The sequence below is a fragment of the Canis lupus genome, chromosome 24 (genome assembly GCF_011100685.1).
Source record: "Canis lupus familiaris isolate Mischka breed German Shepherd chromosome 24, alternate assembly UU_Cfam_GSD_1.0, whole genome shotgun sequence".
NCBI lineage: Eukaryota > Metazoa > Chordata > Mammalia > Carnivora > Canidae > Canis > Canis lupus.
Genome location: NC_049245.1, coordinates 24,144,831 through 24,171,751, shown reverse-complemented (window position 1 = coordinate 24,171,751; position 26,921 = coordinate 24,144,831). Strand labels below are relative to the sequence as shown.

Genomic DNA, 26,921 nt, shown 5'->3' with positions numbered 1-26,921 from the left:
TGTAATTTCTAATCCTGGGCACCTGTTTTTCTTCTCTCTCTGGACTGTGTATGTCCACAGTGTTCTGAGAGCCATGATGATGGGGCCTGGTATGGGTCTTTATATTTACCTATTTTTTTATTTTTAAAAATTCCTTTTTTGGGGATGCCTGGATGGCTCAGTGGTTGAGCATCTGCCTTTGGCTCCGGGTGTGATCCCGGAGTCCCGGGATTGAGTCCCACATCGGGCTCCCTGCATGGAGCCAGCTTCTTCTCTGCCTCTGTCTCTGCTTCTCTGTGTGTGTGTCTCTCATGAATAAATAAATAAAAATCTTTAAAAAAGAAAAAAACATTTTTTTAAATATTCATGAGTTTAATTGCTCTGAAAATAAAATTAATTGCTCTGAAAAAAAATTAATAACTCTGGTCATTCAGATCTTTTGATCTGGAAACTTAGGGCTTTAGTTTGGAAATTTTTCTTAGAGTCTCTTGTTGATAATTTTCTACCCTCTGGAAGTGCCTGGATGGCTAACCAGTTAAGCATCTGCCTTTGGGTCAGGTCATGATCCAGGAGTCCAAGGATTGAGCCCTGTATCAGGCTCCCTGCTCAGCAGGAAGTCTGCTTCTCCTTCTGCCCCTACTTGTACTCTCTCTCTCAAATAAATAAATAAGATCTTAAACATTTTTTTCTACCCTCTGTGTTTTCTTTCTAGAACTTCTGCTAACCAGATGTTGAATGTCTCAGATGGATCCCTCAATTTTCTTAACTTTTCCATTTTCTCCTTTTCCACTTTTGGGGAGAGTTTCTCAACTTCATCTTGCAACTCTTCTGTTTAAATTATTCCCTTCAGGGACGCCTGGGTGGCTCAGCGGTTGAGCGTCTGCCTTTGGCTCAGGATGTTGATCCCATGTCCGGCAGACGCTCAACCACTGAGCCACCCAGGCGTCCCACAAAGGAAGATTTTAAAATAAGAACAAGTTACAGGCAATATGTTTCTTTTGTCCATGTTTTCTCTAAGTATATTTGAAAACTTAATACTATTTGAAAGTCAAACAAGTCTTGTATGTCAAGAAAGTTTTAAAGTCCAGATTTTTTTTAATCGTGAAATTCCTATTTCATTTTGCCTTTTTTTTTTTTTTTTTAATTTATGATAGTCACGGAAAGAGAGAGAGGCAGAGACACAGGCAGAGGGAGAAGCAGGCTCTATGCACCGGGAGCCCGACGTGGGACTCGATCCCGGGTCTCCAGGATCGCGCCCTGGGCCAAAGGCAGGTGCCAAACCGCTGTGCCACCCAAGGATCCCCTCATTTTGCCTTTAAGGGAAGTTTTAAATAACACATTTCTTGTGAACTAGGAAGTTAAAGTCTAATAATTTTCATCTCAGTTTCTGCTGAACCTCCAAGGCAATAGTGGCCACATGCTAAGAGAAGAGCAGGACTAATGCAGGAATGCAAAACAAGGTGGCCCAAAGTGAGTCCAGACTTCAGTCTGATTGCTAGCCTATAAGAATTGGACGCTAGGGATCCCTGGGTGGCGCAGCGGTTTGGCGCCTGCCTTTGGCCCAGGGGGCGATCCTGGAGACCCGGGATCGAATCCCACGTCGGACTCCCGGTGCATGGAGCCTGCTTCTCCCTCTGTCTGTGTCTCTGCCTCTCTCTCTCTCTCTGTGTGACTATCATAAATAAAGAAAAAAAATTAAAAAAAAAAAGAATTGGACGCTAGAGGAAGATTGTTAGAAGCCGTTGATATGCTTTGTCTCCACCCATGAAGGGAGGTGGTGGATGATGCTGTTTCACCTTGAGTTGACAGGCAGAGTGTGTAGAGTGGAACCCTGAGAATCAGAGGCCAAAAGGAAAGTTATAAGGGGGGATCCCTGGGTGGCTCAGCAGTTTTGAGTCTGCCTTCAGCCCAGGGCATGATCCTGGGGTCCAGGATCAAGTCCCACATTGGGCTCCCTGCATGGAGCCTGCCTCTCCCTCTGCCGGTGTCTCTACCTCTCTCTCTCTCTCTCTTTGTGTCTCTCATGAATAAATAAAATCTAAAACAAACAAATAAAAAAGAAAGACAGAAAAAAAGAAAGAAAAAGAAAGAAGAAAGAAAAAGAAGAAAGAAAGAAAGAAAGAAAGAAAAAGAAAGAAAGAAAGAAAGAAAGAAAGAAAGAAAAAAGAAAGAAGAAAGAAGAAAAGAAAGAAAGAAAGAGAAAGAAAGAAAGTTAGTTATAAGGGGCCAGCCAGGGAGCCCACAGCATCCAAAGTAATGGAATGGCAGGTAGGAGGACAGTAGACAGGTCTTGAAAAGTCTTGAAAGAGGAATCAGAAGGACAAGTTTCAGCTTTAAACCTATGTCAGGCTTAGAGAGCCAGAACCAAGTTCACACAGTGTTGGTAAGGCGAGCACCTTCCTCTCCATCTCACTCCCCTCTTAGCAACATGGGGCAAAAGAGGGGACAGCACAAAGGCTCCAAGTGCTTGCTGCCTACCCTCACCCCCCACCACGGAGGGCAAGGACAGCACTGGGCTGAAGGTGAGTCCAGGTCAGTCTCCATCTCCAAATTCAGTTCAAAGGTTTTGTTACATTGGACCAGACACATTACTTGCCAACAGGAGGGCCTTCAGTACCCAAAAGTAGTGAGCGAAGCCTTGAGATTTGCCAAGACATTCCATCCAGAGGCAGGGGAAGAACAAGTCCTGGAGAATAAATGTGAAGATAGTGGGAGAAGTTGCCTTTTGATCCAACTGAGCTTGTTTAACACAGTTGACGTAACATTTCATGTTCTGTTATTTTCCTTTGCAACTGAATATGATTGATCAGCTTAAGTTCACCGGCATTGGATTGTGGCTCTACTGATTTGACATGTTTGGCGATTTCATGATTTCTACCTACTGCAACAAATCAATGAGATCTGCATTTCTTTTTAACCCCTGGTAATTCACCAGAACCTGAATTTGATGTGGAAAGATGGTTTGGGATTCTCAATGAAAAAATGTACAAAAGTACAGTTGGTTTGAGTCAAACATACATAAGAGGAGGAATCCTGTAATTCCTAGGTTTTTGGTTTTTTTTTTTTTTTAAGATTTTATTTATTTGAGAGGGAGAAAGAGACAGAGCAAGCTGGGCTGGGGGCAGAGAGAGAGGAAGAAGCAGACTCCCTGCTGAGCAGGGAGCCCAACTTGGGCTTGATCCCAGGACCCTGGGACCAGACCCACGCTGAAGGTAGACACTTAGCTGACTGAGCCACCCCTGCAGTATTTTAAAGGTTTATTTTTATTTTTGGAGAGAGAGGGAGAGCACACACCCATGAGCAAGAGCAGGAGGAAGGGGAGACTCTCAGGCAGACTCCATGCTGAGTGTAGAATGAAACCTGATGCAGGGCTCAGTCCTAGGACCCGAATGAGCATGACCTGAACTGAAATCAAGCGTAGGATGCTTAACCAACTGAGCCGTGCAGTGCCCCTCTAATTCTTGCAGTATTTTAAAAACAATTTCTTGGAGAAAAGGCAATACCAGCTCACAGAGGAACATGAGAATTCCCAGACACAGTGGCCAGGTGCTGAGGTGGATGGCTAAATGATGGATGGAGCTGTACCCTGGAGGGAACTGAAACAGAGGTTGCCTCTGGGGATTAGGGATAGAGACTGGCTGGGGAAGCAGCAGGAAGAGTTTTCTGGGGTGATGTGATCTTGAAAAGGGGGCTCAGTTGGCTTGTAAGTACTTGCCACATAGGTGGCGCATCTAAGATTTGTGCATTTCACTGTACATTAATTTCACCCACCCTCCTAAAAAGGTAAACTAGTTAATAACATGCATGTTTAAGTGTTTAGGAGTATGTACTGTCTGCAGCTGTACCTTGAAATGTATCCAAAAGCAGAATGGATGAAGGAATAGTTACATGATAAAGAGATGTAACAGAATGTTATAGAATTAAATGGAGGGCATAGAATTATTTCAACTTCTCTGTATGTTTAACAATTTTCACAATGCTGGCAGCCTCATATTATACTGGCAAATGGACTTCTGAAACCCAGAAGCCATGCCCTTCTCTATGCCCAGGGCAGTTGTCAGCTTCTAACCTTAGTAGCTATTATATTCCCACAAACTTGTTAAGTACAGAAACCCTAGTGTATTTGCATGTGTCTACTATCATTACACATTTATTTATTTATTTTCTTAAAGATTGATTGATTGATTTAATTAATTAATTAATTATGATAGACATAGAGAGAGAGAGAGGCAGAGACACAGGAGGGAGAAGCAGGCTCCATTCAGGGAGCCCGACGCGGGACTCGATCCCGGGACTCCAGGATTGCGCCCTGGGCCAAAGGCAGGCACCAAACCGCTGAGCCACCCAGGGATCCCTCATTACACTTTTAAAAACCTAAGTTCTTACATCTGAAGATGAGTCCAGGGAGTTTCACGCATTGTATCGCAAACTGGAATGCATCCAAAGTGGGCTTCCCGTATGTGAAGAAATCCCATTGTTCAGCAGTCATCTTGTCTTCCCCAAAGCCAGACTGAGCCTAAACCTTCCTTAGGACCTTGAAGGAACAGTTTAGGAGTTTTAAGGCAAACAGAAGGGTGTAGGAGGAGGATTAAAAAAAAGAAAGGAGGGTGAGGTCTCCAAGCCCTTGCTCTGTAACCAGACCACTTTGTTTCCCAGACAGAGCCCCTCCCTTCTTTTAAAACCTGACTTTGCCACCAGGTAATTGACCAGACTATCCTTCTTGGAGTATTCAAGCCAGAAGGACATAGGAAGCTCAGACTTAGATCCCAGCCTCAAGAAGCCTCTGAGAACAAAGAGGATACCAGTGGCCATATCTCACATTCATTCATTCATTCATTTATTCATTTATTTATTTCATTCCATATCTCACTTTTAAAGCTGAATCTGAGATCATTACTGATCCAGGGTCATTTTGCTCTGGTCCTATAATTACCCTTGCCTCAGGTGTGCTTCCTGAGTCTACTGGGACAGAGCAAACCTGCAGTATTTTCCCAGAGAATCCGTTTTCTTTCTTTTCTTTTCTTTTCTTTCTTTCTTTCTTTCTTTCTTTCTTTCTTTCTTTCTTTCTTTCTTTCTTTCTTTCTTTCTTTCTTTTTCTTTCTTTCTTTCCTTTCTTTCTTCTTTCTTCTCTTTTTCTTTCTTTCTTTCTTTCTTTCTTTCTTTCTTTCTTTCTTTCTTTCTTTCTTTCTTTTCTTTCTTCTTTCTTTTTTTAAAGATTTTATTTATTTATTCATGATAGTCACACAGAGAGAGACAGAGAGGCAGAGACACAGGCAGAGGGAGAAGCAGGCTCCATGCAGGGAGCCCAACGCGGGATTCGATCCCGGGTCTCCAGGATCGCGCCCCGGGCCAAAGGCAGGCGCCAAACCGCTGCGCCACCCAGGGATCCCGAGAATCCGTTTTCTTTGGAGATTTGGGGAAAATTATTTGAAAGGATTACTGCTATTAAGACAAATATGGGTATATTATGGAGTAGAAAATCCCTATTATCTTTCACTAAAAAGGGAGATTTTAAAAAAATTTTGCCCTGATAACCTACGCCCCCAGGCTCTCAAGGGTACATCTTTTACTTCCCTGATACCATTAAGGAAACTTTTGCTGGAAAATTTAGAAAAGTATTTTTGCCAGATGGAAGAATTCACTGTAGACAAAGGTTACTTTTGGTGAATGAAGGACAAGGGGGATTTCAAGGTTTATACTGTGCAGTTTTAAATCTCTCCTCTATAACAAGAAACAAAAGACAAAAAGAAAAACCCAATAAAACATAAATACATGTGGTTTCTGGGGGACAAAATCCCAAAGTGCTACTGGATGGATGATGTAGTGGCCTACAGCCACTAGTAGCAGGCACATTCTGGGACCCAGCTCTCACACACCCACACCAGAGTCTGAGGGAAGGAAGGCAGACGTCCACCCAGGATGAGCTCACTCAGGTAAAGTGGCCCAGTGGGGAATTCTGAGAAGAAAGTGCAGAAAAACAACAGAGCTTTTGGAGTCAGAAACTGTGTCACAGTTGTGAAGCCTCGGGCAAGTCATTCTCTAGACTTCAATCTCATCTTTAATATGGCTTTAACCCTGCCTGCAGGGTACTGTGAGGATGCTATAAGCCAAGGTATATAACACACCTAGTGTATTCTAGGTACTCAACAACTATCACTCCTTTCGAATCCCCAGCAGTGTAGCAGAAAAAAATCTTTCAAAACATTGATGGGAGTGGAAAACGATAAGAGGGGTGGCGAGGGATGAGGGCCCAGAAACCAGGATACCAATTATAAACTGGACTCAACTCAGCAAGTGTGGCCACAGGTGCAATAGGCAGCAGGCCTCCCTGAACCATAAATACCATATGCCATGGTGGCTGGAGGCAGCACTGGGGCTCAGCCTTTAGACCATGTGATTACACAAGAAAAGAAGGAGGCAGAGAGGCCTTTTCAACCTAGTGTTTAAAGACACACAGCAGAGTAAGCATTTTAGTTATTTTTAGTTAAAGAAAAACAGACTTTTCCAAGGGTAACAAAGTGAACTGAAGGTCAGATGGAAGGAAGCAGGGTGTGTGGGCTGTTCAAAGCTCTTGCTCCAAAATCTGGAGGCGAGGAAAGAAGGTCCTCCCAAGAATTCAAGGGTGACTGGCCAGCAGAGGGATGACTTTGATGACTTTGGGCACTGGATCAGTCTAAGTAGGCTCTAAGGTGATTTCCACCTGCTAGTTGGTTGACATAATTAATATTATCACTCTTAGGGGCTATTACATTAAGGAATGACGCAGGAAGCCAAGAGAGTGGCTTATTCAGTTGGATTCTGAATCACAATCAGGAAATAGTCTTTATCTGCAAAAGAGAAAAATGAAAAAATGAATCACTAAATCATTAAATCACCGAACCATAAAAGGAGAGGGAAACAATAAAAAGCATCAATGCTTCCAACTGTTGGGAAAACAGAAGATGAACCTGCGAGCTTCCCATGGGGGCTTCTGCAGTGTGGCTGCTGGGAAAGCCGAGCCCCTCCCACCCGCAGCAATGCCCTGCAGGGGATCCTCTTTTCTAATCTTCATGGTACCACATGGTGCCAACAGGAAGGTAGGCATATCATCCCTATTTTCTGGGTAGGAAAACTGAGGTTCAGAGAATTAATTAGTTAATTAATTAATTATATTTTAATTTTTTAAAACCCCAGAACATGTGTGCATATCTGAGTCTGATTCTTTTTTTTTTTTTTAAGGATTTAATTTATTTATTCATGAGAGACATGGAGAGAGAGGCAGACACAGGCAGAAGGAGAAGCAGGCTCCATGCAGAAAGCCCAATGTGGGACTTGATCCCAGGACCCCGGGATCCCAACCTGAACCAAAGGCAGACACTCAACCACTGAGCCACCCAGGCGTCCCCAGGCACCCCTAATTAAGTTTTTTATTTTAATTCTAGTATAGTTAAAATTATTTACATTTTTAACAAGTTCCCAGGTAATGCTGATGCTGCAGGTTCTGGGACAACCACGAGATTAAGGTTGCTCTTCATTTTATTTTAGAAATTAGAGAAGCAAGGCATTTCAATTTTGTCCACTTAAACCACAAACATTTATCAAAGCTTCCATATGCCTAGCCCTGGGACAACCACTTCTCACATGGTACCTCAGGAAATCTGTTTTTGAGACAGATACTAGTTTTCTACTTTGAGTCTCAGAGTTAAATGACTTGCCCAAATCAAGGCAAAAACACTAGCTACCAGGGTTTGACCCAGAGGCTCTGAATGCCTCTGGTCTGCCCTCTGCTGAAGAGGGGAGAAATGGCAGGACCTTGGCCTTATCTGCTTTGTGTGTGCGGATTCAAACCTAAGTTTGCTTCTTCCCATGACAACAGGCTGTTGCAGATAGGAAGAAACAGATTTCATAAGACTAACAGTTCCATGGCTAAAGCAATCTAAGTTAAAATCACTTACAAATAAAAATAGAGATAACTGACAAGCCACCAAAAGAAACAGACACAAATAGCAATACTAGTGTCTTTTCTTCCAAATACCAAGCTCTAAATTCAATAATATCATTCCAAGTACTTTGTAGGAAGCACAGTGTTAAAGCTTGCTATGCTGCACTACCCAGGCTTTATATTAGTGAGGTTAATAACTGAAAAGCAAGTCTGTCTTAAAATGTCTTTTCACATGGGCTATTCTGGGCCAGGAGAGGGTGAAATTTGGTTCACATATGGAGGGCCAAACTGTCTGAAACTACTTGTTGCTATTTGTGGTCCAAGAAGCAGCTTCTCAGTTTGATCAACTAGAAAGATCAGATGGGAATAAAGAGACGGTGGACTTCCTTCCTGGTCAGGTTGTTCCTTCCTTCGAGGTTGTTCCCATGGTGTGGAGTGCTAATTACGATTCTCGAAGGACCAACCTCAAACATGCAGCAACTAGGCCTATTCTATGCTGGGGGCTGTCCCTGTGGGGCTTATGCTCTGTGAAAGTCCGAAGGTAATCTTGTCCTAATGCTTCAGAAGCTCTGATAAGTAGCTCCTGCCCACAAGAGTTCTGGCATCAAAATCCTACGTATATACATAAATATATATTTCTTTTCCCCCATATCAAAGTGGGTGTATCAAGGTGTCAAATCATTGATTTTCATCCTAAATACCTTGTTCCACAGACATTCCTGACTCCCATCCCCACTGCTCACCCCACTTCTTACTCCCACAGTGGGGTGTCAGCAATGGAGGGAGATTTAGGGAATCATTCATATATTTACTCATTGAATATCTGTTAAATGCTTACTATGTTCCTACAAATATCTGTTCTCTTGGAACTATTTAAGTGGGGAGACAGACTTAAAAATGCAGATGAGCAGGCTGGTTGGCTAAATGAAAAGGCAAGATGGAGCGTTGCCAGCAACAGGATGGCATGTGTGAGTTCCCAGAGAGAAAAGCTGAAGTCTCTTGAAGCTCTGAAAGGTAGCAGGGTGGCCAGAGAAGTAGTAAGGGTATTCAGAAGAAACACTTGCTGTGTTTAAGGCAACCTCAAAAAGTCACACAACTCTCAGTATAACAGAATGTATGTGTGTGGCGCTGTGAGAGTGCAGGTGTGAGACAGAGTGAGTGAGTGAGTAAAAGTGACAGAGTGTGCATGCCTTCCCTCCAGGCCTTGTGTGTCACTCAGGAAGAGTCCAGCTACTCCATCCTCACTTTCACTAACAGAGCTGAGGCCCTTCTGGGCCTATGAACCCTAAGGAGAACCTCTAACTTGGGAGTTGCCAATCCTAGACTCAAGTACCAACCACACCCATTAACTATGAATGCCTATGGGTCCTCAAGGGCAGGCTGGAGATGCCTTTGCTGTTGAGCTGAGAATGGACGGTTAGGAACTTCCAGATGACTCTGCCATTCCAGAGGAGACATTCTTGGAAGCTTTAAGTCAAGAGAAACTATCCTTGGAGAATCTAATTTGAAAACCACATCATTTGTCCTTGCTTCACAATGTGTGCCCTCCTATGGGCACAAAGTCTGCTCTGATATGCAAGGTCAACAGAGAGACCATTCCTGGCCTAACTTTTAGGGAAGTAGAGATTTGTGTAGCTATTCAGCATGAAGTCTTAGGAGGGATGTGAGTTCAAATATTTCCAAATCTTTCTACCCCACTCAGAGCCAACTCACTCAATCAGATGGGGTGTCTCAGGAGATCAGAGCAGTATAGTACCATACCTGACAATTTACAGATGTGGAAATAGTGGTTCAGAGGTATTCTGTGACCTAAGGTCACACTCAAAAGAGGTAAAGCTATGAAAACAGATTTTGTCTGCTGCAATCTGATTTTCCTCACAGAACCAGAGGCATTATAATGGGTTGATAAGTAATGCATCAAACAGTGATTAAACTGATAAATAGCGTACTGCATGTTTTTGGAATAAATGCTTCTGAGCTTATCTTATGTTTTTCTCTGTGATCAACCTGCTGTGTCCCCACCCCTCTAGGAAGTATCCCTGTGACTAGGTCAATGGTTCTCTCCTTTGTATCCTTCCAAACAGCCAGAATAGGCTGGAGGAGGCCTAAAAAAATAACCAATACTGTTCTGCTACTGGGGTGGTTGACTCATCAAATTACCCTAGAATTCTGTAGTCAGCTTCCTCATCATCTGTGTTGCCAAGTCAGGGACATTTAGCATCCCCAACCTCCTTATTACCCAGGCCCCAATCACAATCATACTACCTCTTGCCTTAAAAACTATCACATAGTTAAGCTTGGTATTTGATGCCTCTTCAAAATTAGACCAAATGTCTCACCTCTCATTCCTTCCTACACATATTCTGATGGCCTAGACAAGCTGCACTGCAGCCTACCTCCATCATCACGGGCACATTTAACTATGTGGCACAGCCAAAAAAGAGAGAGGGAGGGAGAGAAGTAATAATATAAAAATAGTCCTGACAATCTGTCCACCACTCCAGTCTGTAAATGTGAGTAAGGTGATGCAGGCCAGGACAAGTGGCCCTGATGTTCCCTCCTATGGCCCCAGTCCTTATGGGCTCCACCCAGGAGCATTTCATCATCCTTCAAATGATCCTAAAGACAGGTATAGTTTGTACTACACAGCTCTCACATGCAGGCCAAGCACTGCATGAGAAACAAAAGCAGCAATCTGTTCCAAAGCTGAAGGAAAGGATGGCCATACTGGGCCTAGAAAGACAGGACTATACTTTAGAAGTGGGCAGTGTAACATTTTTTCAAAGATAAAATGACCACACAGTATTTTTGTCTTGTGCTTTGGTTTCAAATCACTGAATGCTTTTTCCTTCAAACATAGCTTTCCCACCCCTCCAACTTGCTTAAACTCTTTCTTGTGCCTTTTAGATTCAGCTCAAATGTCCCCTCTTCTGGTAAGATCTACTGACATCTTCCTCTATGTTCCATGAGACCATGATTCCCCTCTGTGGCCTGGACTTTAGTACAGGGTCTGGCCTAGAGTCACACTGAAAAAGTGTTTGTTGGGGATGCCAGCCAGAGACTGGCCAGGCAGTGAGGCAGTCAACTGTGTACTTTCAATGCCTTAGGATTTTTAATGGCACCTGTGGGGACATCAATGTGTCAAGCCTCCCAATAAGCTACCCAGAATATGCTGTGACAGTCAGCTCCCAGGTGGGAATGTGGAACACCTCTTACCTGGTGCAACCATAATTTCATTTTTCTTGGAGCGAATTCGAAGGAAGGTGAGGTCATTCTGGGGGTCAATTTCACGCACGGTGCTCCGGGCCTTCAAGATGAAGTTGTGCATGAGGTTAGCATACTGTGTGGTAGTGGGATTGTCCATGGTGCTCTTGATGGGAATGCCTGAGGGGAGAGCAGAGACTGAGTAGGAAGTTGGAACTCCTTTCTGCCCAGCTCTCCACTCCACACCCTTAATTCAAGAGTACAGGACTAGCAGTTAACAATCAATGCCACTATTTACTGAGGGCTTGATACACACAGTACTGAGCACTTTAAGTATGGTAGCACCAGTCCCTAGAATTACTCTGGAGTGGTGTCACAATCTTCACTCGCCAATGAGGCACAGAAGCTTTGAGCCATCACACAGCAGATAAGCATGGGGCCAGGATTCAAATGCAGGCCTGTTGGCTCTACTGCTGGGCTCCTTCCATAGTGGCATACTGCTGCTATGAGTGGCTGCTAGCAATAAAGGAGAGACTATCATTTAGGATACTTAGAACCTGAACAAAGAGAACAACTCTTGTAAATTTGTAAATACTGAAAAGTAGGAAGAAGAAAAAAAAAAGTCAGTCTCTGACAAGACATTACCATTACTAGTGTATTGTTCCAGTTTCCACCAAGGGAGGCTTAGGGCCCAGCTCTAAACATACTGTCTATATACATGATTGTGCCCCTCAAATTAAAGCCTGTTTCTCTGTCTGCATATAAAATTGTAAACAGTACCACTATTGCTTTCAAAGAGCCCAGAAGTGGTCAATCCATAGAGTTAATCATTCCTCTATTGTTGGTACCTATGCTGGATTTTTTACTTAATTACTACGCAGTGAACACCACTGTGTGCCAAGCCTTTTCTGTTTTGAGGACTGTTTCCTTGCAATGATGTATTAAATAGACCTCCCTTACTATAGCCATCAATGGCTATCATCATGGAGGTGAAAAATAGGGCTAAGCTTGAGCCACCTCAGGACACAACTGATTCATCAGGTGTCCATGAATCACCATGACATATCAGCAGAAGGTTCCACTGAGGAAACTGGTAGGCACTTGTGACAAATGTGGCACAAGTGGCTCCTCACACAGAAGTGGCTAGATTTAGGGGCCCATGCCCCTGCTGGTCTGGCCCACAAGTGACCAGCTTAACGACTGGCCAAAGGCAATTTACCCTGAGGCCTACTCACAGGTGTCAAGAAACTGGCCCAACCTTGTCTTCTTAGGGCATAGGAACATGAGAGTGTGCAGAAGAAGACACAATGGCAAGAGAAGCTGAGTCAGAGAGGCTGTTTTGAGCCAAGTCAAGTCATAAGGACAGATTGTAGTGATGACTAGGTCACTAGGACAATGTGCCCACCAGGATCCCAGGAAGCCTCACTCCGTAGCAGAACATTCCTAAGGATGGCAGTATGAGCAGCTGGGGTAATGACTGAGTAGGAACTCTGAAATCTGGTGATCTGGACTTAGACCCTGGCTCTGCCCCTTCATGGCTGTATGTAGTCTTAGACAAGTGATTTAATTTCTCTAAGTCAATTTCTTCATCTGTAAAATAATGCTTGTGCTATGAGGATTAAATATGGCTAAATCATTTAAGAATGTTTGGTAAGGAGAGTACAAATGTAATGTTGGCTTGTTATCAATGTCATTACAAAATAAATCCCATCCCCCAGATAACTTGAGGGGCCAGTCTCAAGGCCTTGTGAAGTCTGGATGATCAGAACTCTTAGGCTTTTCTTATATACCACAAGGCCACCTTCTCTCAGGTCCCTCTGCCTGGAACTTGCCTTCCTTCCCCATCTTCTCATGATTCCCACTGATCCCTCATATGTCCATTTTCTGGAGGATCTACCCACCCCTAGATGTGGTCAATGCCCCCATACTACTGTTCCACACAATTTTCCTTCAGAGAAGTTTCCTCTGGAGTTTGATATCACACCATTATGGAAGTGATCATTAGAACTATAGCTCCCAGGGCCAGGACCAGGTCTGATTTGCTCACGTTTGGTATGTATGTATGTATGTATGTATGTATTCTAGACACAGAGAGAGAGAGAGAGAGAGAGAGAGGCAGACACACAAGCAGGCTCCATGCAGGGAGCCCGACGCAGGACTCGATCCCGGGACTCCAGGATTGCGCCCTGGGCCAAGGGCAGGCACTAAACCGCTGAGCCACCCAGGGATCCCCTACTAACCATTGTCGTTAAAGAGACTTCACTAAGCATTTATTGCAGATGGTAAATGAGTGCTCTCAAGGCCTCCCTAAGCAGGTCAAATACTGTCATGAGTTTCATCACATTTCTACTAAGTGAGAGGTGTATAAAGGAAACATGAAACTAACCAGTTGTTACCTTACTTTATAAACAAAAAAACCCCCACAGAGGTGGTGAAGAGCTGGGACAGGGACTAAAACTGGGGAGAATTTCAAATAAAGACAAGAGATCAAGTCCAGATTCACAGGATGTCAGAGCCAGGGACACCATAAAGATAGCCAAATGATCACCTACTCCAAACTTCTGCCTTCACAAATGGGACCGTGTGGCCTGCAAAAGTAGCTGGTCACGAGGGAGCAGAATTTCTAACTTGGGGCTCAGATTTATCAAGACCAAGGTTGTATAGCGAGGTCCTCCCAGCAAACCCAGCTTTGTCAATCAACAATAAAAATTGTTAAAAATAAATATTGTTAACAATATTTAACAAAGTAGTCCTCGCCTTATCTGTGGTTTCACTTTCCGTGGTTTCAGTCACCACATCAGCTCAGGTCTGGAAGCAGATGATCCTTCTGGGTCAGGTCAATAGTAGCCTAACACTGTCTCACAACGCCTGTGCCATTCACCTGACTTCACTTCATCATGTAGGCAATTTTATCATCTCACGTCATTACATGAAGAAGGGTGAACACCATATAATAAGGTATTTTGAGAGAGAACACATTCACATAACTTTTATTATTCTTATTATTTTTAATCTTAAGATTTTATTTATGTATTCATGAGAGACACAGGCAGAGGGAGAAGCAGGCTCCATGCAGGGAGCCCGACGTGGGACTCAATCCCAGGACTCCAGGATCATGCCCTGAGCCGAAGGCAGGCACTAAACCGCTGAGCCACCCAGGGATCCCCTATTATTATTATTTTTTAAGATTTATTTATTTATTCATGACAGAGAGAGAGAGAGAGAGAGAGAGAGAGAGAGGGAGAGAGGGGCAGAGACACAGGCAGAGGGAGAAGCAGGCTCCATGCAGGAAGCCCAACGTGGGACTCGATCCCAGGTCTCCAGGATCAGACCCTGGGCCGAAGGCAGCACTAAACTGCTGGGCCACCAGGGCTGCCCTAACTTTTACTATAGTACACTGTCATAATTGTTTTATTATTAGTTATTGTTAATCTCTTGTTGTGCCTTATTTATAAATTTAACTTTATAAGTACATATAGGAAAAACCATAGTATACATAGGGTTGGGTACTGTCCTTGTTTTAGGCATTCACTGGAGTTTTGGAATGTATTCCCCCATGGATAAAGGGGGACTACTGTATTTATTAAGCACCTACTATGTGTCAGCACTGTTCTAGGTGCTGGGGATATAGTAGTGAACACCAGAGATAAATCTCTGCCTTCACAAAGCTTACGCATTGGGAGTCTTTTATGTTGCCCCGTGTGAGTAGCTGAAGTGGTCAGGAAATGCATCCTGCAGGAAAAGGCAACTGAGTTGAATCATGGAGGTAGGAAAGCCCTGGAGAGGATAATAGGAATCCCTAATTAATCATCCTTCACGGAAGCTTCCAGAGAGCTTAAAGTCCCTATAAAACAGTGAGTTCTGACCCATCCACAGCTGGGTCAGTGACCTTGGGAGGTTACCTCATTTCTCTCAGCTCTGGGTTTCTCATCTGAAAAATGGGCAATACCCCTGGCCTTGCAGGGTCATGGTGTGAAATGTAAATGAGACAATGAAGTGGAAACTCTGTAAATGGGACAAAAATTAAAAATAAATAAATACATGCAATAATTGAGCATTTATATATGGCAGTTTACTGTATGTTAGGTACTGTTCTGAAAGCTTTCCTTAGGGGCACCTGGCTCAGTCAGTTAAGCATCTGCCTTTGGGTCAGGTCAGGATCCCAGGGTCCTGGGATTGAGCCCCATGTAGGGCTCTCTGCTCAGCAGGGAGCCTACTTCTCCCTCTCCTCCCAACTTGTGCTCTCTGTCACTATCTCTGTCTCTCTCAAATAAATAAATAGAATCTTAAAAAAACAAAAACTAAAAAAATAAATAAAAGCTTCCCTTAAAGGAAAGTAGTAAAATTATCCAAATTTTGCAGATGAGGAAACTGGAACAGAGAGGTTAAGTGACTAGCCTAAGACCACACAGCTGACAAATTAAGTAGAGCCAGGATTCAAACCTAGGCAGTTTGGTTCTGCATTCTATATTCCTAGCCACTGGGTAATACTGCCACATTAAGTATATGAAAAAGAAGTGCTCACTAGTATCCAAAAGGTAAGCAATTGGTGCTATATTTTCCCAATGAAAAAGCTCAAGTTTGGGGGCAGTTTCAAGGCAAAAATGAAGGCTGTGGTTTGCAAATGCTAATGGAGGCCTATTCCCTCCCCAATTGGGGTCAAAATGCCCAGTCCTAGAAAACAGTCTTTCTGGGTGATAGACAAATAGTCTTTCAGAACTTAGAGTAAGAAGCACCCAACAGAGACTACCTGTATCAACCATTCCACTCATGGCAGCTGAGGTCAGCTGAGCCATAGCAACCTGAGCTGGGACCTGTTCCTGCCTCCACAGTGTCCTGAGGGCCCCCAACCTCCTGCCTGTTTTGACCACATAGTGTAATGAGAGTTTGACAAAGCTGGGGAGCATTCACTGCCTAGTTCTCGACTAGCCAGCATATGTTTCTGTAGACAACTTGGAAAACCACATTTTTTTAAAAAGATTTTTATTTATTTATTCACGAGAGATAGAGAGAGAGAGGAGCCCGACGTGGGACTCGATCCCGGGTCTCCAGGATCAGGTCCTGGGCCGAAGGCAGCGCTAAATTGCTGAGCCACCTGGGCTGCCCGGAAAACCACATTTTAACTAAGGGTGCCACTTCTACTTTTTCACCCCCAGTGACTTTCATTTTGCTCTATTTAAGCAGGCATTATTGAGAATTCTGCCATTCTAGAGACAAGGCCTAGAACAACAACACATACAGAGCTCTCGGAGAGTCTTGAGCAAATCAGAGCTGACTAAATGCACTGCACTAAAAAATGAGGGAGCCCAGCTGGGTGACTCTGCCCATGGCCGGGGCCACAGACCAAGCAGCTACTCTGTTCCTTCACAGTATAGTGTGGGAGGGAGAGCACAAGTGCATTCAGACAGACTTGGGATGAAATCTTGGCTGTAATGCCAGGCAATCAATTAAAATTCTAGGCTCTGTTTTTTCCTACTGCAAAATGGAGACAACAAGGCTGCTTCATGGAATGGGAATAAATGAAACAATGTTTGTAAAGGATGGCCTGTGGTCTGGCACAGAACAGGTACGTGATAAATCTTAGTCCTTTTCTTTACCATGTCTATTGCAGTTTGGGAAAATTAGTATCTGTACTCTTCTAGCTGTTGAAATAATGCTATAGAAGAGTAAGCAGAGGCACCTGGGTGGCTCAGTTGATTAAGTGTCCAACTCTTGATTTTAGCTGTGGTTATGATCTCATGGTTGTGAGATCAAGCCCTGAGTCGGGCTCCATACTGATTGTGGAGCCTGCTTGGGATTCTCTTTCCCTCTACCCTAACCCCACCATCCCCTAAAAGGAGGGAAAAGTTATAGGCATAAAGAAGTTGACCAGAGTATTATCTAGCGAAAAAAGTAGAAATAGGGGCACCTGGCTGGCTTAGTGGGTAGATCGTGCAACTCCTGATCTCAGAGTCATGAGTTAAGAGCCCCACACCAGGGGTAGAGTTTACTTTAAAAAAAAAAAAAAAAAAAGGTAGAAACCATATAAATGGTGGATGGCTGATAAACATTGTACTAGCAATTAAAAAATTTGCTTATGGGGATGTCTGGGTGGCTCAGTAGTTGAGTGTCTGCCTTCAGCTCAGGGTGTGATCCTGGGATCCGGGGATCAAGTCCTGCAGCAGGCTCCCCATAGGGAGCCTGCTTCTCCTTCTATGTCTCTGCCTCTCTCTCTCTCTCTCTCTCTCTCATGAATAAACAAATAAAATCTTTAAAAAAGCCCAAAACAACCTCATGAGTAAACATATGCAAAAGAATAACAATTATAGTAATTATGACCAAAAGAAGATGTACCTGGGCAAGCACTAAAAAAAAGCACAGCATAGTAAAAAAGTATGATCTGTCAGGCAATGGGACTGAATGAATTTTTCCTTTTTAAACTTTGTAATTCCAATAATAATAGTGCTAGGACACTGGAAGTGTTTTAAAAAGGGTAAAAATTACATCCTGTACATGAAGAGGCTTAGTAAACAATAAGTGTCATGCTATGTTTGGGCTGTTTTCTCAGGGCCTGCCTGTGTATAGGTCATGGTCAAAGGGAGGGTGTACCTTCTGTGTTCACCACGATGATGCCCTGTACTCCCTTCTGGCTCTGAAGTCGCTTCAGTGTCTCCTCCACCTCTGCCTGCCAGAGAGAACAAGATCCAGGTTAGGAGAGGCCAGGAGGACTGGACTAACTCCCTCATACTCCTGACAGATTAATCACACATCTGTCTTTCAAAACCAAACAACACCCAGGCACCTGGCACCTCCTTAAGGCTCCCCAGGCCTGTTTGGAGTGGTCCCTGGGCCATCCCTAGCACTTAAACCATTTGCTCACAAACCCCAGCATGGGGTGGGGCTACTCCTGGCCCTTTGTGCACTAGGCACGATTACCTTTCCCTGCTTAGCTATTTGGGAGCAGAATATAAATACCATTCTTATGAGTATATATATATCCATGACTCAACTCACATATTTGGTACACTTGGGGGACCGGACACTGATGATATGAAAAAAAAACAAACAGTGATGTCTAATAGGAAGGAGACTAAGTTGTCATTTGTGACCCAAACAGCACAACTGAAAATACTCCAAAGGAAGAAAACTGACTCCATGAGGATAATAAACTCAGTGACTCAGTAAGGTAGCACCCAAGTCAGTGTAACATATGGCATATAGCCACAGGAAATATGCCTGGGGAAGGGGCTCATTAATCCAGATTCTCCAGATACTAGTACATGGCATTTGGGTCCTCAATCTATCATGCCAGGTCTTCTATATTATTATCATCCCCATCTCTTTTACCCTTCCTTCAATTCTCCATCTCCTTGCTCATACCTCCCTACCTCCACATCTTTTTTACCCTAACAAGGAAATCCAACAAATTCTTTTAGGTCATCAAAGATATTACCTCTTCCATAATGCTCTTACTGATTTGCAACTCTGGAGAACTCTGCCCACTTCTGAGTCCCCAAACTCTTCACTGTACTTCTTTAGGAATGCGTTAGGTACTGGTTTACTTAGAGTTTCTACAATGCTCTGCAGAATAGGAATTCAATAAATAGCTGCTTAACTGAACTAGGCCTAACTCTGTGGATAGAAACTGGCCTTAAAAAAAAAAAAAAAAAAAAAGAAACTGGCCTTAAAGTGTGCTAGCTCTTAGAAGGCCCCTTCCAAACCAGTCCAGAATCCAACTAGGAGAAGCTACTCAAAGGCTGAGTCAGATTATGATGAAAACAGACACCATTTGCCTAAAAAAAGTGGTTCCCTACCCCCAAGCACTAATGAGTTGGCCTGGAGGGGAGGAGCTTCTAAACAGTGATGGAAAGAGCACAATGAATTATTGTTTTTCTAGTAGGCACAAAGCTGACAATCCAGTCACTACCACCCACTTCCCAATGATATAAGAATACTCAAATGCCACAGAGAAGAGCAAACAAGTTCCTTCTACAAAACGGCAAATAGCCTGATGCCTCATAAATCTGGAGCCTGAGTAAAAGGACCGGGCTAGCTCTGTGGACATGAACACAATATAGTGGGTCATGCATGTATGAGGTCATAATTTACTCAAGACTTTCACTGAGCTCCTATTTAGTGCTATTCTGGAGAGGAGGGGTAAAGTGAAATGGTGGTCAATATTACACAGTATTCAATCTGACCCGGTAACTTTCCTGAAACTCATCACAAGGAAATAACTTAAAAGAATACAGCAAGATGTTAGCCACTGTGACATTTGCAGTAACAAAAACCTGAAAGAGCTAAAAATGCCTAATAATTAGGAAAAAAAATAAATTATAGAATGTCCATTCATACAATGGTGATGGGCATGGTGATCAGAATATTTATATCACCACAAAAGGTTTATGACATAACATTAAGTGAAATCAGCTAAATGCAAAAATAAAATGCTTGATGACGGTAATCACATGAAAACAGGCAAGGCAGGACTCTGAAAAAAAATAAAAGCCAGATCAAGAGCAGGGAATTATAGATAAGGTTTTATTTTCTTTTTTTCCCCCAAAGCAATCTTTTCTATTATATTGTTTCCATTTAAAAACTTTTTAAAGATTTTATTTATTTATTTGAGAGAGAGCAAGTGAAAGAGAGAGCGAGCTAGCAGGGGGAGGGGGAAAGGGAGAAGCAGGCTCCCCGATGAGCAGGGAGCTCACTGTGGGGCTCAATCCCAGGACCCTGAGACCATGACCCAAGCCAAAGGCAGATGCCTAACTGACTGAGCCATCCAGGCGCCCCTAAAAACATTTTTGATGGTGTCAGTTGGTTAAGTGTCCGACTCTTGGTTTTGGGTCAGGTCTCAAGGTCATGGGATTGAGTCCCGCATCAGGCTCTGCACTCAGTGCAGAGTCTGCTTGAGATCCTCTCCCTCTCCTCCCACTTGTGCCCTCTCTCTAAAATAAATAATCTTAAAACAAAACAACAATCCCAAAACATTTTTTTAACCCTTCTCTATGTATGTAAGAAAGAGATCTCTAATATGGGGACCACAGGGTTCTGAAAATGCTCAACACTGACAGCTCAATGTGCAATCAACCTAGGGAAAGTAAGAAAGCTAAAAATCAAAGGAGTCAGAATAGAGTCTGAAATATTCCCTGGAGGTTGGAAAGTGGGGCTGAAATGAAAAAGATGAATACTTCACAACTGCTATTATTTCAGCACCACTGCAGGGTACCTTCTACGTGCCAGACATTGTTTTAGGCCTGGGGATGCTATAGCAAAGAAAATCTAACAAAAACCTCTACCTTCATGAAGCTGACATAGGGGGAGGGGAAGACATCAAAAACAATAACAACACAAGTAAAATATAAATGTCAGATATAGTAGGGAAGGGGGATCTGAAATGCAGGGGCTGATGGCAATTTTAAATAAGTTGGTCAGAGAAGTTCTCACTAAGGTGATAGGTAAGTAGAAATCTGAAGAAAATGAGGGAGCTAATGTGGATTTCTAAGAAAAGTGTTCCAGACAGAATGAAGAGACAAGTATAAGCTCCCTGAAGTAGCATGTTTCAGGGCTCAAAGGAGCCAGTGTGGTTGAAGTGCAGTGAGCCAGATGAGAAAGGTAGCCAGGGTCAGATTAGATTTAGCGGGTTTGCTAGACCACAGCAATGACTTTGGGTTTTTTTTTTTTAATTTTTTTATTTATTATTTATGATAGTCACACACGGAGAGAGAGAGAGAGAGGCAGAGACACAGGCAGAGGGAGAAGCAGGCTCCATGCACCGGGAGCCCAACGTGGGATTCGATCCCGGGTCTCCAGGATCCCGCCCTGGGCCAAAGGCAGGGGCCAAACCGCTGCACCACCCAGGAATCCCTATGACTTTGGTTTTTAATGGGGATCATATAGGGACCCACTAGCAGGTTTTGAGGTGAGGAGTGACAAGATCTGATGTTTTAAAATAATAGCTCTGATTGCTGTGTGAAAAGACTGCAAGGGGTGCAAACATAGCCTGCCTGAGCCTGGGCCCTGACACGCTGCTTCCTCTGAAGGAAACAATCTTCTTGCCTTCACTTACTGCTTGATGTAACTAACTCTCAACTCTTTGGATTCAGCTCATGGGCCTTCTGTGGGAGACCTTCTCCCCTCTTCTGGGTACCCCTGGCATTTCTGCCTTCAGAGCACTTACCACAATGGGACGTAACTCTTTATTCCTCTAGACCCAAAGCACCCCAGGAATAGGGACCTCTTATTGTCCCACTAATTGGCACAGTACAGACTCAACAAACACTTAAGGAACAAATAAGAAGCATTTCTACAACTATGTTTCACAAAAACCAACCTTTTCAAGTATAGGAGGGGGGACATGGCCTAATAGTACCCAGGGTAAACAAGAGCTAGGGTCTAGGTGATCCTAAGTTTAATGAGAATCCACCACCAAGATCTGGCTGCTTAAAAAGTAAACACACACCAGGCGCCTAGGTGGCTCAGTGGGTTAAGCCTTTGGCTCAGGTCATGATTCTAGAGTTCTGGGATTGAGTCCTGCATGGGACTCCCTGCTCAGGAGGAGCCTGTTTCTCCCTATCCCTCTGCCCCTCCCCGTGCTCATGCTTTCTCTCTCACTCTCAAATAAATAAATAAAATCTTAAAAAAAAAAAAAAAAGTAAACACACACCAAGAAAACTGAGGACATACAATTAACTATATATTAACCTGTTCCGTACCTGCTAAAGGTCAGATGTTGGGATGAATGTTTTCAGACACCTCTCTCATCTGAACCTTCCATAGTTAGTAGGATCTCCATTTTACAATGAGGAAACGGAGATCCAGAAAGAAGATTTGGAAGCCCAAAGACACACAGCAGGTCAAGAAAAAAGCTGAATATACCAATGACCACAAATGATGAGGTCCCTGCCTGCAGGGAACTTACATTCTGGTGAAGAGACATTCAAAAGACAAGAAACCAAAATTCCTGTAGGATACAGGGACAGGGTTGGGGGAGCAGGGGGAATATACTTTGGCTAGTGTGGTCTGGAACACCTGAGGATGCAATCTTTAAGAAAACTGAAAGATGAGAAAGAAAAGCACTCTAGGCAAAGCACTGAAAGCAAAGGCAGTGAAGTGGGAACAAGCTGGGCATGTTCAAGGAAGAGAGAGGGCTAGTATTGCCAATGTTTTTTGATTCTTTGCTAATTTGATCGGCAAAAATCATATAACAGAAAGTAAACTTTTCTGTAATTTTTAAGAATTATCAGTGAACATGTTTATCTCTCTCATTATTGAGTCTTTTGCTTTTTCTACATATCTATTGATTTTCAAAAACTTTTCTATGTTAGAAAATATAAGACTTTTGTCTAACAAATACATGGTTTAAAAAATATTTTTCTGTAAGACAAGAGAATAGTCTTTTCCAATCTGACCTCTACCAGTAGGATGGGGCTAGGCCTGGCTGAATTGGGATGATGAGGTCTAGAGGGATCTCCAGAGACAGCAAGGCAACAGCTACCTGTTGGATTCAGGACTAACTGCTTAAAACAAACCTCAAGTTCAGCCCTAAAAGAGCTAAGAAGAAAAACTAATATTGTCAAAAAGTCACAGGCAGCAACAGGGACATTTACAGATAGGAAAGGACAGTCCTAGGCAGGCATCCAAGTCATGTCAGCTCTAGATCAAAGTTGGTTATTCCTGCAGAGCTAGCCAACTGGTACCAGAAATATCTGAGTGGATATGCAATCCCCAGGGTTGGCTCACACCTCTAACTTCCTGTCCTGCTACTAGAGAACCCAGCTAGTATCCTCTGCATTTTGGGTCATAAGTATTACTAACATGAGTGTCTGCATCAGGCAAGAAACAAGCCTTCTGAGTTCTTTAGTTCCCAGATGTGTGTTGTTGACAGACATAAAAACAAGTAGCAGTAAAACTCCAGGATTATTGACTGGTTCAGCATAAAAGGAGTAACCATCAGAAGCAAATGATTCACAAAGAAACTGCGACCCACCTGACTGCTAAGCATAAACATTTTAATTTGTATAAAACAAAAATGAATCAAAAGGATAGAAAAACATCTGCATCTAATGTAAGAAAAGAGTAATTCCAAAACATCACACAAAATGATCAAGAAAAATAAAGTCTAAAAGTTAAGTTGGTAAAATAGAAAATACACTTAAGAGAAATTACAAATAGAAACATGTTCACCATTTCCTGAAAAAACAGGAGACATTTCATTTCATTCCTAAAAAATGAAAAATTATAGTAATAATGAGGTATCTTTTTAAATCTGGCAGTTATGGCAAAACTGATACAACGGCAATTCAACCTTTTGGGAAAGCTATAGGACAATGTTACTGCAAGATCCTATGTGTTGGTCCCTTGTCCTCAGAAGTTCTTTTCCTGAGAATTTCTCCTAATGGGATAATCTAGTAAATTTTTTAAAAAAGAAAAATAAACTGTACACATACGGAAGCACTCATCACAGCATTATCTCTACTTTTTTTTTTACATTAAAAAAATTTATTTATTCATGAGATACACCCACACAGAGACAGTGACATAGGCAGAGGGAGAAGCAGGCTCCCCGCAGAGAGCCCGGTGTGGGACTCAATCCTGGAACTGGGGGATCATGCCCTGAACCGAAGGCAGATGCTCAACTGCTGAGCCACCCAGGCGCCCCTAACATTATCTCTACTAATGAAGAACTAAAAGCCAGAGATTTGGGTGCAACCCAAATGTACACCAGGGGGAATGGTTTCTCAAATTATGGTATAACTATTTCATTATTATGTAGTCCTAAACTAATTGATCACAAAGATGACATAGCAACAAGGTTAAATGTCTTTGGACATTAAGACCAACAAAAAGGAACTACAATGTACATCTTGAAAAATAGGCACATATGAACCAAGCAAGAGGAAGGAGAACACACAAAGATGAAAATAGTTATGTGGTGAAGAAAAAGCAGATAAAATTATGGATGATTTTTATATCACTATTCTGAAGGACAATTTGGCAGTTTCTACCAAATTAAAAAATAATGCATGCCAGACAGAAGTAAGACTTCTAGGAATCTGTCCTATATCCTACATAAACGCTAGCATGAGCACACACATACACAGAAAGACAACAGTTACTGCAGGGGTGCCTGGGTGGCTCACTCAGTCAAGCAACCAACTCTTGATTTCGGCTAAGGTCGTGATCTCACGGTTCTGGGATCCAACCCATGGTCCAGCTCTGGGCTGTTGGGAGTCAGCTTGAGAATTCTCTGTCCCTCCCCCCACTTATATTCTCTTTCTCTCAAATAAATAAATCTTTTAAAAAAAGGCAACAGTTACTGCAGCATTGCCTAGAGTGAAAAACTGCAAATCACCTAACTGTATTTACCACAATGGAATATTAAATAGCCCTTAAAAAGAGTGAAGATTTGTATATACTACCATGGTAAAACGTTTGGTATTTTTAAGTGAACAGAGTAAGCTTCAAGAGATCAATCTCTCTATATATAGCCTAAAATACACTTAGTATGTAAAAACATATATGTTCCAGTTTCATGTAATAAATAGCTTAGATGTAAATCTGCTTATGTACTAATCAAATCTAGGGGGAAACATACCCAAGTGCCAACAGTCGGTTACCAGAGGGGAGTGACTTGGGGACTACATGCACTTTCTACATTATATACTTTGATACTGCTTGAAGAAGTTAAAATGGACATCTAAATATGCTTTGCTTTTATGAGTATAAACACACAGTATCCGGGTACAGGTTGCAGTAAGCTACCATTTATGTCTGAAAAAGAGGGAGCATATACATGCCTGTATTTGCATGTAGATGTTTAAGAAACTAACTTTCAACTCTGGAGACTGAGGCTGGGGATCAGGGCTGGGTGGGAGACTTATTTTTCAGTTAGATCCTTTCAGATTATTAGGTTTTTTTTTTTTTTTTTTTGGCTGTGTGCAGGTATTATCTGCTAAAAATTGATTTTTTTTTTTACAGTTTAAAAAGTGATGTGAAAGATGAAGTCACATACGTTTGAAGCATTATTACATGTTTTTAGTGATGTGAACACATTCTTTGTAGTGTAGTAATAAATGAAAAAAAGCAGAGTCCACAACTGTACATTCAGTAGGGGCTAAACTATTTTAAGCAAAAACGGAGACAGGCTAGAATTTGTCTAATTAGAAGTGCTTGCCTCTAGGTCATGGCACTGTTCCTTTTTCCTTTTCCATTTTTCTTGTGGGCGTTACGTTTTTAAGTAAGAGCTTTGATTTCACATTTCAGGAGTCTCTTCAAGCTTTTTGCAAGTCGGGAGGATGAAAACCACGAGGAAACAAACTGAGAAGGGCATAAAGAGCCAACAGTTCCTGCCAGCAGGGCTTTGGCATGGTCAAGGGCGGACCCCGCCGGTTTCTGATTCATGCACCAAGTTCCAGACGCTCGAAAGAACCACAGGGACAGAAAGGCGTCAGTAAAGCTTCTAGGGTGCAAATCACCCTCCGCCATTTCCTGAGACAAAGGATTTAGTTCCACTCGGTTTTCGATTCCAAGTATATCAAATGGGGATAATGGTCGTATCTACCTCACAGCGCTCCTATGAGGAGGGCCAAGATACAAAAAGCAGTGCCGGATACAAATTAAGCTTCCAGAAACCTTATCATTATTGTTATCACGCAACAAGGCTCGGGACGCTGGGATGCAGGGGCCTATGGGCCAGCTTCCCCATCTTGGTCAGACTCTCGCCGAGGCCCGAGCTCTGGCTTCCGGTCTAGGGTCAGTGGGATACGGTGGCCCCGCCTCGGTCCCCTCGGTCCCTCAGTCCGGGTCTGCAGGCCCGCGCTGCCCGAGTTCCACCCTCCAGTTAGCTTGGGCCCTGCCCCGCCCAGCCCCCCAGATTCCTGGCCTGTCACTCTTGAGACGCCCCCGGAGGATGGAAGACCAGGCGCAGGTGGTACTCGGCCACCTTCCGGCCGCAGCATAAAGCTCCAGGCAGACACTCACCATTTCCAACCGATCCCGTAGCTCCGCGACGCCGGCGCTCAGTCCAGGCCTGGGACCTTTCCGCGCCTGCGCACAGCACCTGTCTAAACGGACAGCTCTGGTAGCCTATCAGGAGCCAGTAATGGGACCGGGCAGGCAGGCGGGGCTTAGCTTCCCTAGGGCTCGTAGGGAATTTGCCTGGCGCTGTACGAAAGTGAAAAGCGGAAGAGCGCTTCAGGTATGGAAAATTCCCAACTCCTGGCGGAAAGATGCTGGTTAGCGGTGTCAGAAGAGGATTTCGACTCTCAGCCGAGGTCTGAGCTGGCTCTGGGAGCTCTGGGTGGACGGCGGTGAGCGAGTATCAAGGCAAGGAGGGAGGTTTTGCTGAGACCCCCTTTGCGCCCTGATGAAGGCAAAGTAAGGCGCCGTGTCAAAATGCGCCAAAGGCGCGGTAAAGTTGGGGACGGGGACTGGAGTGCGTCTCTGGGATCTCCAGAGCGATCCCCCTTGGGAATATTCCAGGCAGGTTCTCGGAGTGGTTAGGGCTAGCCTGGGAGTACTCAGGTTTGGGACTCCGAGTTCAGCTCCACCCCTGGGTTACCCTGGAGAAACCACTTTACATCTCTGTGCTCCCTCATTTTCTCACCTTTAAAAGAGTGGAGCTTTCTTCGCAAAGTCCTACGTTGTCCTATTTTCTGTTCTTTAGCCTTTGTTAGAAAACAAAATTCGATGGAATAAATTTGAAGATTTAATTGGCTTTATTACACAAGTCATGAATCGGGCAGCATCCTTTCTAAGAGAGGGAAGCTCTGCTGAGCTATACAAAGACTTTTAATCACAGAGGGCATAAGAAAAAGAAAGCAATTTATCAACAAGG

General features: G+C 43.4%; 1 protein-coding gene across 1 annotated transcript; it reads right to left on the bottom strand.

Annotated features, from left to right (window-relative positions):
- Nucleotides 1-6,442: 6,442 nt before the first annotated feature.
- On the bottom strand, nt 6,443-26,144 carry DYNLRB1 (dynein light chain roadblock-type 1). Its single transcript, NM_001252419.1, is given in 4 exon segments — nt 6,443-6,806; nt 11,117-11,284; nt 17,693-17,768; nt 26,066-26,144. Coding segments are annotated over 4 exon segments (291 nt in total). The 5' UTR covers nt 26,069-26,144; the 3' UTR covers nt 6,443-6,762.
- Nucleotides 26,145-26,921: the final 777 nt, after the last annotated feature.